The sequence below is a fragment of the Heteronotia binoei genome, chromosome 8 (assembly GCF_032191835.1).
Source record: "Heteronotia binoei isolate CCM8104 ecotype False Entrance Well chromosome 8, APGP_CSIRO_Hbin_v1, whole genome shotgun sequence".
Lineage (NCBI taxonomy): Eukaryota > Metazoa > Chordata > Lepidosauria > Squamata > Gekkonidae > Heteronotia > Heteronotia binoei.
The window spans coordinates 76,068,475-76,081,901 of NC_083230.1; the positions used below are offsets into that span (position 1 = coordinate 76,068,475).

General features: G+C 44.6%; 3 protein-coding genes across 3 annotated transcripts; all 3 read left to right on the forward strand.

The window, feature by feature from the left end:
• Nucleotides 1-6,433: 6,433 nt before the first annotated feature.
• Nucleotides 6,434-7,182, forward strand: LOC132576278 (histone H1-like). Its single transcript, XM_060245284.1, has one exon. The coding sequence runs from the start codon at nt 6,480-6,482 to the stop codon at nt 7,128-7,130; it is 651 nt and encodes a 216-aa protein (XP_060101267.1). The 5' UTR covers nt 6,434-6,479; the 3' UTR covers nt 7,131-7,182.
• Nucleotides 7,183-8,223: 1,041 nt separating this feature from the next.
• On the forward strand, nt 8,224-8,856 carry LOC132576282 (histone H2B 7-like). The gene has a single exon (XM_060245289.1). The coding sequence runs from the start codon at nt 8,432-8,434 to the stop codon at nt 8,810-8,812; it is 381 nt and encodes a 126-aa protein (XP_060101272.1). The 5' UTR covers nt 8,224-8,431; the 3' UTR covers nt 8,813-8,856.
• A 945-nt stretch (nt 8,857-9,801) lies between these two features.
• LOC132576283 (histone H3) lies at nt 9,802-10,336 on the forward strand. Its single transcript, XM_060245290.1, has one exon. The coding sequence runs from the start codon at nt 9,858-9,860 to the stop codon at nt 10,266-10,268; it is 411 nt and encodes a 136-aa protein (XP_060101273.1). The 5' UTR covers nt 9,802-9,857; the 3' UTR covers nt 10,269-10,336.
• The last annotated feature ends 3,091 nt before the right edge of the window (nt 10,337-13,427 follow it).

A 13,427-nucleotide genomic window follows, 5' to 3' on the forward strand; every position in this document is an offset into this window, starting at 1 on the left:
AATGTCACCTCAGAGTTGGAAATGACTGGTGCTTGCACAGGGGATTACCTTTACCTTTAGAGTGCTTGAACAGAGAAGTAGAAATTAAGGAGCTCGATGATGTTTCTTATTACCTGGACATACAAACTGAAAGGGAGGATGATGGTTCATTTCTCCTAAATCCAAGACAGAAAATAATTAAACTCCTACAGACTTTAGGTCTAGCAAATGCAAACATAGTGGCAAAATCATTTGGAAACTGACTTTCTTAAGAACACCTGAAGACAATCAGTGCAGAACTGCCACAGGAAAACTTCTATACCTAAGCACCACTAGCAGACCCGATACTGCAACCAGTGTTGGGATCCTTAGTAGAATGACAAGTGCACCTAGCAAGAAAGAATTGGTTGCAGTAAAAAGGGTGGCTGGATATCTAAAAGGAACTTTAGATTTGAAACTAAAATTGCCATCCACCAATAATCCAAAGTTAGTTGGTTAAATGGATACAGTTTTGGCAGGAGACTGAGACTATAAATCCACAAATGGGCACTTGTTCCTGTATGAAGGTGAACCAATCTCTTGGGCCAATAGAAAGCAAATTGCAATGAGTTTGTCTTCCACAGAGTCTGAATATATAACATCTGCTGAAGAAGAAAAAGAAGAAGAGATCGGATTTATGTATTTATTTGGTTTGACTTATATCCCACCCTTCCCATGAATGGGGTCAGGGTGGGTTACAACATTGGATTAAAATATAAAAAAACTATAACATTGTAACATCTTTATAACACTATAAAGACAGCGTCCAGACTACATTATACTGTTTCTAGGTATCCTGGTATTAATTTATAATTCCTTTCAATCAGGTTGCCGTCCCAGACCAGTAATCATGATAGTTGAAGACAACTAAGAGCAGGAGGGCCCAATGATGTTTGGACATCTGCTGCCTCATCCAAAAGCCGAGTGGAAGAGCTCCATCTTACAGGTCCTGTGGAACTGTAAAAGACTCCTTCACTCAGAGTGTCAGAGTGGTTTACAATCTTCTTTCCCTTCCACTCCCCACAACAGATACTGTGTGAGGTAGGTGGGGCTGAGAGAACTCTTTTGAGAATTGCTCTTGAGAGAACAGCTTTGCTGAGAACTTGTGGCTGGCCCAAGATCACACTCGAGCTGCATGTGAAGTGGAGAATCAAACCAAGGTCTCTCATATTAGAGTCCATGCGCTTAAGCACTACACTAAACTGGCTCTCATGCAGAGAACTGTTGTGGCTAGACTATTTCTAAAGGATTTTGGAGTTGATGAGCAAAAGCCAATTCAACTTAAAGAAGACAACCAGAGCTGCATTAAGATTTCTCAATCAGAATAATTAATAATTATCATATGGCACTGTGTGTAGTATAGCCAGGAGATCCTAAGATTGTCCGGTGGCAAGGCCCATAGCCAGAAAATCCTCAGTGGTGGGGCCCTTGAGGAACTGTTGTGGAAAAGCATCACTACTGATGCTGATGTCACAACATGGCAGGGCCTTCTGCATGCGCTTAGAGGCATGGTTCTTCAGCTGCAGGCTCGGTGGCCACCCCACCCCTCCCAGCCTCCAGCAGGGCAACAAGTGCCCACATTGCTTCTGTAGCCTGCTGGACTCCACCTGGTTGGGCTGTCTCTTGGCAGCCAGCAGCTCTGCCCTCTCACCAGCCAGCCCTTTGTCTACTCAGCTGCTAGGACCACCAAAGCCAGTGCAGAAGAGCAGGAGGCAGGTGGCATGGCCATAGTGGGAGTGATGCTTTTCGGCCTCTCTCGCTTGCTCTCTCCTTGCCTTTCTCTCTCTCTCCCTCCCTCCCTGCCTTGCACTGCTGCTGCTGTGAAGGTTTAAGTGCTCTGGCCGGGCACTGTGGGCTGTGATGGGCCCTGGAGCAGGGCCACCCACTGGACTTCATGGCAGGCTTAGGTGGACTGGCACTGGGGCAGGCCCCACTTGACACTCCCCAATAATTAAAAAAATATTTCTAACAAGGCCCTGTGGGGCCTGGCTGATGTATAATGAGGCCAGGCCCCCCACTGTAGCTATGGGCCTGCTGGCAGCCAGAAGTTCTAGCTCTTTTTAAAGCATTTTGCACCATTATGTGGTGAGCTCAACTTGTTTTTAAGGCAAGAGACATTCAGAAGTGGTTTTCCATTGCCTGCCTCTGTGTAGGGTTGCCAAGTCCAATTCAAGAAATATCAGGGGACTTTGGGGGTGGAGCCAGGAGACATTAGGGGTGGAGCCAAGATCAAGGCTTTGACAAGCATGATTGAACTCCAAAGGGAGTTCTGGCCATCACATTGAAAGGGACAGCACACCTTTTCAATTCCTTCCTTCCATAGGAAATAATGAAGGATAGGGGCACCTTCTTTTGGGGCTCATCGAATTGGACCCCCTGGTCCAATCGTTTTGAAACTTGGGGGATATTTTGGGGAGAGGCACTAGATGCTATACTGAAAATTTGGTGCCTCTACCCCAAATCACAGCCCCCTCCAGAGCCCCAGATACCCATGGATCAATTCTCCATGATTTTCTATGGGAATAAATCTCCATAGGGAATAACAGAGTTCCCAGCAGACATTTCCCTTCCCTCCCCCCCCCCTAAAGCGGGGGGAAGGCCTCCAAACCAGGGGATCCCCTGCCCCCACCTGGGGATTGGCAACCCTACCTCTGTGTCATGCCCCTGGTATTCCCTGAAAGTCACCCATCCAAATAGTAGCTGGGGCCAACCCTGCTTAGCTTCAGAAGATCTGTTGAGATTGGGCTTTCCAAGTCAGGGCCCTCAGTCAGAAAAAATGGCTGCACACACTTACTGTGTGGCTTAATGAGAAAAGCATAATAGAGATGGAATATTATTCATCAGAATAGATGGTGGTCGACATCCTGACTAAACCTCTATCAAAAGACAGATCTGAAAAACTATGGGATAACCTGAATCTTCCTGAATCTTGAGACCTCTTGCATGAGATGTTAAGAAGGGGTGTTGGAGATTGTAGCTCTATATACAAGAGGATCTGGGAGGAAAAGGGTTAAGTTGGCTGATAACAGACGGGCATTCTGGGGTGGCTTGGAGGTGTCCCAAATTCACTTTAGAACAGATCCTAACAGCCTTCTTGATTGTATGAAAAGAGACCCATATATTTCATCCTGGACATCAGTGCTTCTGTCCAAACTCAATCAATTGGGGTTAGCGGTAGATGATTTTTCTACCTCTGATGAGTCATATATCTTCAGATGTATTAAATTGAGACTGTGGGAATCGAAGGAAACGAAATTACGGCCAACTGACCCTTATATTTGCTCTTCATCTTCCTTAGGTCTCTATGCTTCCTGTGGCAAAATGCCCAATTATCTATCAGACTTAACCATTCCAAGTCATCGCAGGGCATTTATGTTGGCTAGACGAAATGCTTTTCCCTCCAAAGTTTTACAAGGGAGATATCAGCGAGTCCCTTTAGCCGACAGACTTTGCTCCTGTGGAGCGAATACTCCTGACTCAAGCCAGCATATATTGCTTGATTGTTCTTTTTACCATAACCTCCGTAAAGATTTATTTGGCAAGCTTTCTTTTCCCCCAGATTTGTCTATTCTGCCACCCTGTTATTATTTATTGAGGGATACTGAGGGGGTGGCTAGTGAGGCTGTGGCAAAATTTCTGGCTGACATCCTTAAATTTAATTCTGACCATGTTTGAATGCATCTGTAAGCTCGGTTTCATTTTGATTTTATCTACAATGTTTAAATTTTTATATTCTGTGTGTTTTTATTTGAATCTATTAAAGGTTTGGTATGGTGTCCCAAATCAGGACAGTCCAAAATGAGCCGCCCCGGAGCCTCCCCACAGTCACCCGCTTGCTGCTCGCCTCTGGTCCGTGTGGCTGCCAGGAACCTCCGCATGGGAAGGCAACCCAGAAGCCGGAGTCCTCTTTGTTCCCCCTCAGGAGGAAGCGCTGATGCACACAAGTGCTCCAGCGCTCTCCTTGGGTCCTTAAAAAACAACAACCAGAAACAGCTTGGGGTGGCTTGGCAGCTCCACACTGCCAAGCCGCCTCACTTGTGCCCTTCCCCTTCCAGACGGCGGGGAGGTGACTATTGGCCGGCTCAAATATTTGCTACCACTTTCAAAGTGGTTGAATTTTGAGCCGGGTGGAGCAGCCGGAAGGATGGGGTGAGTGCTGGCTGGGGACACCCAGCAGATGTTTCTGTGTGGAGGGATTATTTGGGCCGACTTCAGAGGCGTCTCTGAGTTGGCCCAAAGTGCCTGTCTGTAATCAGCCGATAATTCTCTCACTCCCATAGACTTGGCAGCTGGTCTCAGACCCTCATGGGCTAGATATTGAGCCTCTTTGGCTGTTGATTGTCCTCTGTTTCATCTTATATAGGACTTCTCTTCTCTCTCTTACATGGACTTGGAGCTGCAGTTTCTTTTTGAAGTTAATCTGTCTGTCTGCAATAAGTTAAATGTACTTGCATGAATATGCCAAGTGTGCATGCACACAAAAGCTTACATTCTGAATAAAACTTTGTTGGTATTAAAGGTGCTACTGAACTCTAACTTTTGTTCTATGAATATGTCGTGTAAGATGTGCTTCTATTTTTGTAAGTAAATTTCTTTCTCTTGTAACCATTGGAGTCAGGTCATCTTTGTAATTTATTTGAATAGCATTTCCCCCCTTAACCAGGGAATGTGGAGGATTGGGGATACTGCATAAAGCTCTCATGCTTCTAAGTCAAATGATCCCCCCCCCGGACTCTTTTTGTCCCAGAACTCCTTTGCATATTAGGCCTCCCACCCCTGATATAGCCAGTTCTCCAAGAGCTTATAGGGCTCTTCTTACAGGGTAAAGGAGCTCCTGCTACAAAAAGAGCCCTGACCTCCTCCCTCCATTTAACCCAATAAAACTTTCCTTTTGAAAAGTGCTTCACACTGGCTGAATATCAGTATTCACTAGAACATAAACCCATTTAACTCAGTAGAACTTATTCTAAGCAAAAAAGAACCTGAAAGAGAAACTTTTTTTTTTGCAGCAATGTTAGAGGAACTATTTTTATTTATTTATTTTAAACATTTATTACCCATCTTTCTTCTATGCTGAGCTCTCCTTCCTTGGAGGTTTTTAAACAGAGGCTAGATGGCCATCTGACAGCAATGAAGATCCTGTGAATTTAGGGGGAGGTATTTGTGAGTTTCCTGCATTGTGCAAGGTGTTGGACTAGATGACCCTGGAGGTCCCTTCCAACTCTATGATTCAGTGATTTTAAGACAACTGTCTAATTACACTAGTTATGGGATTGGGACAAAAACTTGAAAAGTAAGTGTTTTGATGCTCAGTAGATTTTGAAATAAACTTTAAAAGTAAAGGGTTGTTCTCAGCTAGAATGCATAGAGAGGTGCCAAATGGAGTCTTTTACCTAAGTCCAGATGCCACCTTAACAGAAAGCTTGTTTATTATGCATCCTTTACTTTCAAGAGGTTCACCTGAAGAAGGAATACATTTTCTTCTTAATTATCTTTAAAATGGGATCTTAAATTTGCATAAGCGCTAAGAAATTTGATTCACTACAGGAAAGGGTAGCTAGACGTAAGAGTCAATCAGGTTAGATATTATTCATTAATATAGATGTTGAATCAGGACAGTTGTTAAAAATTGACAATTGTGTAGGATTGTAAATCAAATATGATTTTTTTTTAAATTACTTATTCTTATCAAATTGAACCCCTGCCCTAGCTTTATCTTGAGGGAAGTGCAGGCTGATCTGTGGTGTAGATTTAAATTCTGGATGACACTTGAATTAAATGTTTTGGGGATCCTATACAATTTTTTTATATATCACATTAACCTTCGAATTATGTGTATGTTCTGTACAACATTTTAGTGCAATATTTAACCCCTTTGCTCTGGGGTGGGTGAATTAGTAGGGCTTGGCTACTATGCAATGGTGAATGTACTTTGTAGAAGTTTGTGTTACCTCCGTTTCCTTGAAATCTATTTATTATAAGCAGAGAAATCCAAACCACCCACAATAGGTACTGCAGCAGGCATGACTACCTGAAGATATGATCTGCACAGTTTTCTGGGAATTTTTGACAATTACATGACTTTAATTTACAAAGAAAAACAAAAGTTTCTGTCTGGCGAGGTCTTCTCAGCTCCTGCATTCAAGGCTTAGGAGCCCTTTTAAAATCGTTACGTTTTGTTTTGCCGCTCCAAAACTTAAATGGATGCAAACAGCCCCTTCCTGCACTCCTCGGTTCAAAGAATTGATTACTTGGGCGCAGATATTGTGCAAAATTTACAGTTTATTAACTCGAAAGAAACACAAACTGAGCGGTCGGAAGAGTCCTTTCTGCCTTGCAGCGGGGCGGGTTTTACAGAGGACCAATCACGAGGCAGCTCTTCTCTATAAATAAACAGCGGCTGACCTACTTGAGTTCACTTTTTTCTTCATTGGTGATTTTATTGCGAGATCTCTGCAGTCATGTCTGAAACGGCGCCTGCTGTGGCAGTTGCTGCTGCTGCCCCAGCTCCAGCCTCAAAGGCTCCGGCCAAGAAGGCGAAGAAGACTGGGGCAGCCAAAGCGCGCAAGGCTTCGGGTCCCAGCGTCACTGAGCTGATCACCAAGGCGGTGGCTGCCTCCAAGGAGCGCAAAGGCGTCTCTCTGGCAGCTCTCAAGAAAGCTCTGGCGGCCGGAGGCTACGATGTGGAGAAGAACAACAGCCGCATCAAACTGGGGCTCAAAAGCCTGGTGAGCAAAGGGACTCTAGTGCACACGAAGGGCATTGGCGCGTCTGGCTCCTTCAAACTGGGCAAGAAATCTAGCGAGGGGAAGGAGAAGGCCCCCAAGAAGAAGCCCGCCAAAGCCAAGAAGCCCGTGGCTAAGAAGGCCGCCGGGACAGTGAAGAAGCCCAAGAAGCCTGCGGCAGCTGCCAAGAAGAGCCCCAAGAAGCCCAAAAAGCCCGCAGCTGCCAAGAAGGCGGCCAAGAGCCCCAAGAAGGCAAAGCCTGTCAAGCCCAAGAAAGTGGCGAAAAGCCCTGCCAAAGCGAAGGCGGTGAAGCCCAAGACGGCGAAAGCCAAGACTGCCAAACCCAAGGCGGCAAAGGCGAGGAAGGCGGCGCCCAAGAAGAAGTAAACCTCTGGACAGTGTGTTTTGCAAAAACCCCAAAGGCTCTTTTAAGAGCCACCCACTTAGTCTAAAAAAGAGCTGGCACGCGCCTGGGTCAGAGGAGGCGACCCCTCTTGGAGCTGTCCCCTGACAAGCTTGCGAAAAGCCTGAGGTTAGGTTCTCGGGTGGTTTCACATACCGTACATTGAATTCACAGGGGGAGGGGGTTTGCTTTACCGTGGAAGTAGTAGAAGCCAGAGGTAGCCCCGAAAAGTACAACTCATTTGAATTGCAGTTAATGTATTTTGGGGAGGTAATTTAGGCGAGAGGGAAACTAACCAGTGAGCACGGGAGAGTCTAGTTCTTAAAAGCAGAATTTCAGATTTTTCTGCAGCTGGCAATTTTTTCGATTTTATATGTACTTGGGATTCGAATCAAGTGAAAACAATGGGGGCTCAGCATTCTCCCAGACAGGTGTGTGGGCGCGGGGGGCGCTTCTCTTTTACATCTTACAGGAGATATTTACCATTTCAATCTTAAGTGCTGGATGAGTTTAGTGAGACTCTGGAACATACGCGTGTTTAGGATTGGGTTTCAATTAAAGTTGTTGCGTATAAAGAACCTTCGAGTATAGTATCCAAATCTATTCCTAGTATTAATGCTTCTTGAAAGTCGCTGTCAGAAGAAAACGTATTTTTGGGGCGGAAGTGTGTACGGATGATCATATACTGCTAAGGACTGAAATAAAGAACTTTTACTGCGTGTAGTAGTTTGTCATACTTGAAGTATATTCAGGTAGGTAGCCGTGCTGGTTTGAAGCAATAGAACGAAGTATGAATCCAGCAGCACCTTTTAAGACCAACGAAGTTTTATCCTGCGTCTAAACTTTCGTGTGCATAAACACCGAAAGCTTATACCCAGAATGAAATTTTGTTGGTCTTAACGGTGCCACTGGACTAACTTAAAGCACGTTTACGCGGAAGTCCGGTTTAATTCAGCAATTCTTAGCGCCCATTTTTTTGAGAAGCGGCTCTCGAAATAATTTGTAAAAATGTTTTTGTGAATGAACATCACAGTGTTTATTTACTGGCTTTTGATTTGCCACTAGAGCCAGTACAACTTGTGATTGGCTGAAATAGAAAACATCTCAACCAATCAGCACTTAATATTATGCTGTCCAATCAGAAACGTCAAACGATAGGTTTCTAACTAATTCTTTCTCTTATCCAATAAGAAAAGAGGATTAGAAGCCTCTGATTTGCATAACGTATATATAAAAGGAAGCCGCAGTTCGTGTTCTTATTGTTAATATAGACTTCGTTGCCAAGATGCCGGAACCTGCTAAATCGGTCCCGGTTTCCAAAAAGGGGTCTAAGAAAGCTGTAACGAAGACACATAAAAAAGGTGACAAGAAGCGGAAGAAGGTTAGAAAAGAAAGCTATTCGATTTATGTGTACAAAGTTCTGAAGCAAGTTCACCCGGACACTGGCATTTCCTCAAAGGCGATGAGTATTATGAATTCTTTTGTGAACGATGTTTTCGAGCGTATCGCTGGAGAAGCTACTCGGTTAGCACATTACAACAAGCGTTCGACTATCACCTCCCGAGAGATTCAGACGGCAGTGCGGCTTCTGCTGCCTGGAGAGCTGGCTAAGCACGCTGTGTCTGAAGGCACGAAGGCTGTTACGAAGTACACAAGCTCCAAGTGAGCTGCCGCCCTTGATTTTAACCCAAAGGCTCTTTTAAGAGCCACCTATTTCTTCAACAAAAGGCCTATCACTTTCAAAACAAAGCAACTCCATTAACGCCGCGCATTTCCTATGTAATAAATCGAAAAAGAGGCTTAAGGTGAACTAGTGCTATCCTAAGCAGGTCTAGCCAGTTGGGAGAGCTGGTGTGTTCCCGAAGTAAACACATAAGTTTTTTCGTTCTTAAAAAACTGAGAACTCAGTCATTGAACTATATTCACAAGGCACGTTGATTTTAATTGTGTTTACTTCCACGGTAGGTGCCTTGCAACCCCAAATTAAGCGAGTAAGAAGCCTGCTCTTCCACGGAACGTTCGTTAGAATTTTTAAATTCCCGCCTTGAGAGGTTATTGGCCAGTCAGTCCAAAGTCTTTTACTTAGAAACTAGGACGAGTAAAACAGCCGCACACAACCAGCAGTAGGAAAACGTTTCGGTTATTCTAACATTTTATTTCAGTATTTACACCTACCCAAACTGCGCGAGTGGAAAATGGAATAGCCGTTTTCAGAAAAGTTCATCTAACAACCCACAGCAAAGGAACATGATTTTCAGTTCGAAGAATAAAGTGCATAAATATGTTTAGAAAAACGCTTGTTACTTCATCCTCCGCCCACTACTGAAGAGTTTTTAGTGAGGGGAAGGGGGAATCGTTGCACAGGGAAACGCGTCTGCGGCATCTAACAATTAAAATAATAGCATTTCTGTGAGGAAATATCAACGAAAAGTCAATTCTTGAAATTCAAATGAATATTTAGCAGTTGCATAACGCAAAATGGAGACGAGGGACTGAAACTGCAACGATAAGCAGTACAAGAAAAGCGAGGGTTTTTCAAATTATCCAATAAGAATTTGATTTTACAGATTCGGCCAATCAAATACAAGCTATTAACCAATGGCGAGGCGGCATTTATTTTGTGTCAGCCAATCAAAAGGCAAGGTTGCTATATAAATTTTGACGCGCGCTCACAGTCCTGTTTAGTTTTGTGGTTCTTTTCTGTTGTGAGGATGGCTCGAACGAAGCAAACGGCCCGCAAGTCCACTGGCGGGAAGGCGCCCCGCAAGCAGCTGGCCACCAAAGCCGCCCGCAAGAGCGCCCCGGCCACGGGGGGCGTGAAGAAGCCGCACCGCTACCGGCCGGGCACGGTGGCTCTGCGGGAAATCCGGCGCTACCAGAAGTCGACGGAGCTGCTGATCCGCAAGCTGCCCTTCCAGCGGCTGGTGCGCGAGATCGCGCAGGACTTCAAGACCGACTTGCGCTTCCAGAGCTCCGCCGTGATGGCGCTGCAGGAGGCGAGCGAAGCCTACCTGGTGGGGCTGTTCGAGGACACCAACCTGTGCGCCATTCACGCCAAGAGGGTGACCATCATGCCCAAGGACATCCAGCTGGCCCGCCGCATCCGCGGGGAGAGAGCTTAAGCGCCCTGCAGCGCCAGAAACACCGCCCCCCCCCCCCCAAGACCCTAAAGGCTCTTTTAAGAGCCACTCCAGATTCACGCGGAAAGAGCTGTTCGCTGATCCCTTTGCTTATATATTGTTGGAAAAAAAATTGAATTTCTACAGGTTGTTAAAACTACTTAAGGTACTCGCCATATGCGTAATTTTAAAACATTCCAGGGCTGAGCAGTAAGTACTTCGTACCCTTAGAAGTTGATTCCGCTAAACCGAACTTTGCCTGTCCTAACCAATAGGAAATCACCAGTGACTGCTAGCCAGTAGGATTACTCAAGCGGGCTAGGCTAGTTTGTTGAGGTCTTTTCTGATTGCTCGAGCAGTTTAAAAGATGAAAGCCCGCGCATTTTTTGCAGACTGCGCTACGAGGGCTCTGGGTTTCTATAAGCGTATTGTGAAGCTGATTCGGGCGAGCTCATGCTGAAGTAAATGTTAGCTTTCAGTCTAGTTTGAATAAGCGTATGCTTATCGTGCTGATAGAGGCGGCTGCAGCTTTCCTCAAATGTACTGCGGATTAGGTTCTATGGGGATGGGCTGCTCCGGTGGTGACTCCGCGGTCGACTAACTCGGAAGCTGTGTCGTCGTGTTCCAGGTTACCCAGTCAGGACCATAATTGTTTTGTGAATTCGGAACAACAAATAACATTAGACAGTATTTAGCTTTCGCATGTAGTTTTCACAATTGGGCAGACAAAGATGCACGACTAACAAGAAAGTAGGGGCCCGCGCTTCGGCAGTTGCGCAGGTGGGATGAAAATAGCTCTGCTGCTACCAATGGCATGCTTTCCTTCACTGAAATCTTAAGGCTGGAGGAAACGACTAGGTGTTTGAAGTTGAAGAACTGGGTGGAGTCAGATCAGTGGTTTCAGCCACCTGGTTTTAGAAGTGTAGGGAGGCAGAACACTGGCGCTCCATTTCCTGCTGAGAAAAATGCCATTCATGCTTTCCAAGCAGTTAACCGTTCCTGATGACCCTTTAAAAAAAAAAGTTTCTGTGATTAGCCGTTGTTGCTGGTATGATATAAGTCAGTAAATAAAAGAATGCTGTGCTACAGCCTTTGATCATGGAGCAAAGGGAACATCTCATTTGGGATTTCAGAATGCTATTTGGCATGTAGTTGGATATAATGAGGGGGACGGTGGGAAGGTGTTTCTATTCAAACTAATGTCTGTAAATGCTTGGACCCCAAGTTGGTTAAAAAGCGCACCTGCCATGTCTTTTTTGTGCCTCCAGAATAACATTCTTTGTTTAATCAGATCTTCACCACCTGAGATAATCTTGTCCTGTGTTGCAGGCTGCGACCACAGTGATCTCAGACAGTAAATGCCAGCCTGAGTCAAAGAACAGCATGCCTAATGTACATGAACCTAAGCTATATTCTATAAGGTAAGGCACCCCTCTCCTGGGTTTTTGTGGGCCTTCAGGGGGGGGAAAAAGTGTGTCTTGGGAATTCTGACACAGGGAGGTTGGAATTAACCACAAAATGGCTGCTGTAGGATGTGGAACTAACCACAAAAATGTTAAGGAGTGAGGTAGAGGCATAGTGTTGGAAGGGACTGCCAGGGTCATCTAGTCCAACCCCCTGCACAATGCAGGAAATTCGTAAATACCTCCTCCACACACACCCAGTGACACCTGCTCCAAACCCAGAAAATGGCAAAAAACAAATAACCCTTCCAGGATGCCTGGCCTGGAGAAAAATTGCTGCCTGACCCCGAAGTGACAACCAACATTTTCCTGGATGTGTAAGAAGGGACAATGAGAACTAAGCACTGATGCAACCCATCCTTTCCTCCTCGTGATCTGTCTAAATCCACAGAATCAGCATTGCTGTCAAATGGCCTCTAGCTTCTGTTTAAAAACCTCCAAAGTAGGAGGGGAGCCCACCACCTTTTGAGGAAGCCTGTTCCACTGAGGAACTGCTCTGTCAGGAAGTTCTTCCTAATGTTTAATTAAAAACTCTTGATTTAATTTCAGCCTGTTGGTTCTGGTCCAGTCTTCTGGGGCAACAGAAAACAACTCTGCACCATCCTCTGTGCATAATTCAGATAATAGGTCTTAAACTTTTAAGACAGAAGCTCTATTTAATGAAGTGGTTTTTAAAATTCATGTTATTTATAAATATTTTCTTGCATACCCACAGAATAGTATACATATTGAGCTAGCTAAGAAACCCTCATCTGGCAGTATCTGTCTTCATTTTGCCTCCATGTAATGGAAGAGGAATGCTTGTGTTCTGACTATTCCTGTACCTGCTGAACCCTTCTGTCTTGAGCTGAGTCATTTTTAACCTGAACTGTTACTTGTAACACTTACTGTTGGTGCTTGAATGGCTGGTGAGAACTCTGTGCATGTGCACAGCAAGAGATTCTGGACAGACTTGGATAGGATCTTAAGTAATTTTTGAAAAGTAAACAAAATCTGATGGAGTTAAGTAATTGTCAACTTCCACTTGAATTATAAGATTATGTGTAAATTGGCAATATTTGATTTCAATAAAAGTTCAAATTACCGGTATGTGTTTTAAGCATTTCAGCCATGCAGTCTAATACTGCTCAGCCAGAATTCCACTGTGTTTTTAGAATATCACTGCTGTTTGCACAGGTAAAAAATATATAAAGCCACTGTCTATATTATGCTGTCACAAAACTCAGCCCCTTTCGGCCCTGCCCAGTTTCTATAACCATTTGTCAGATGCCAGGAAAGGTGGTAGCAGGCACCTTGTTGGGGATGATCCTTGGTCTAGGAAGCATTTCATATATGGACATTTTTGTGAAGCCTGATGGGATGAATAGCTTTCACCCTGCAAGTTAGTGTTTAGTCTCTTTAAATTTAGAAATTGATTGCACGACAGTAATATTTAATTTCTTCCTGGAGTTTCTCACTGAAACGGTTTCATTTAGGGTTACTTGAGCACCTGCTGGTTTGGCTCATTTTCTGATCACCAGTCACAGCCAGGGAGCCAATTTTTCTGCTGTTCATGAATAATTTGAGCATGTTTGGCAGGTTGTGTGAAAGGCAGCATATTACACGTGTTTTTGTGAAGCCCAAAAGGAATTTATATTTCCTATAACAGCCATACCTCTTATAGCTGCACATTGCTTTGCTGTCAGTTGTTTTAAAAAGG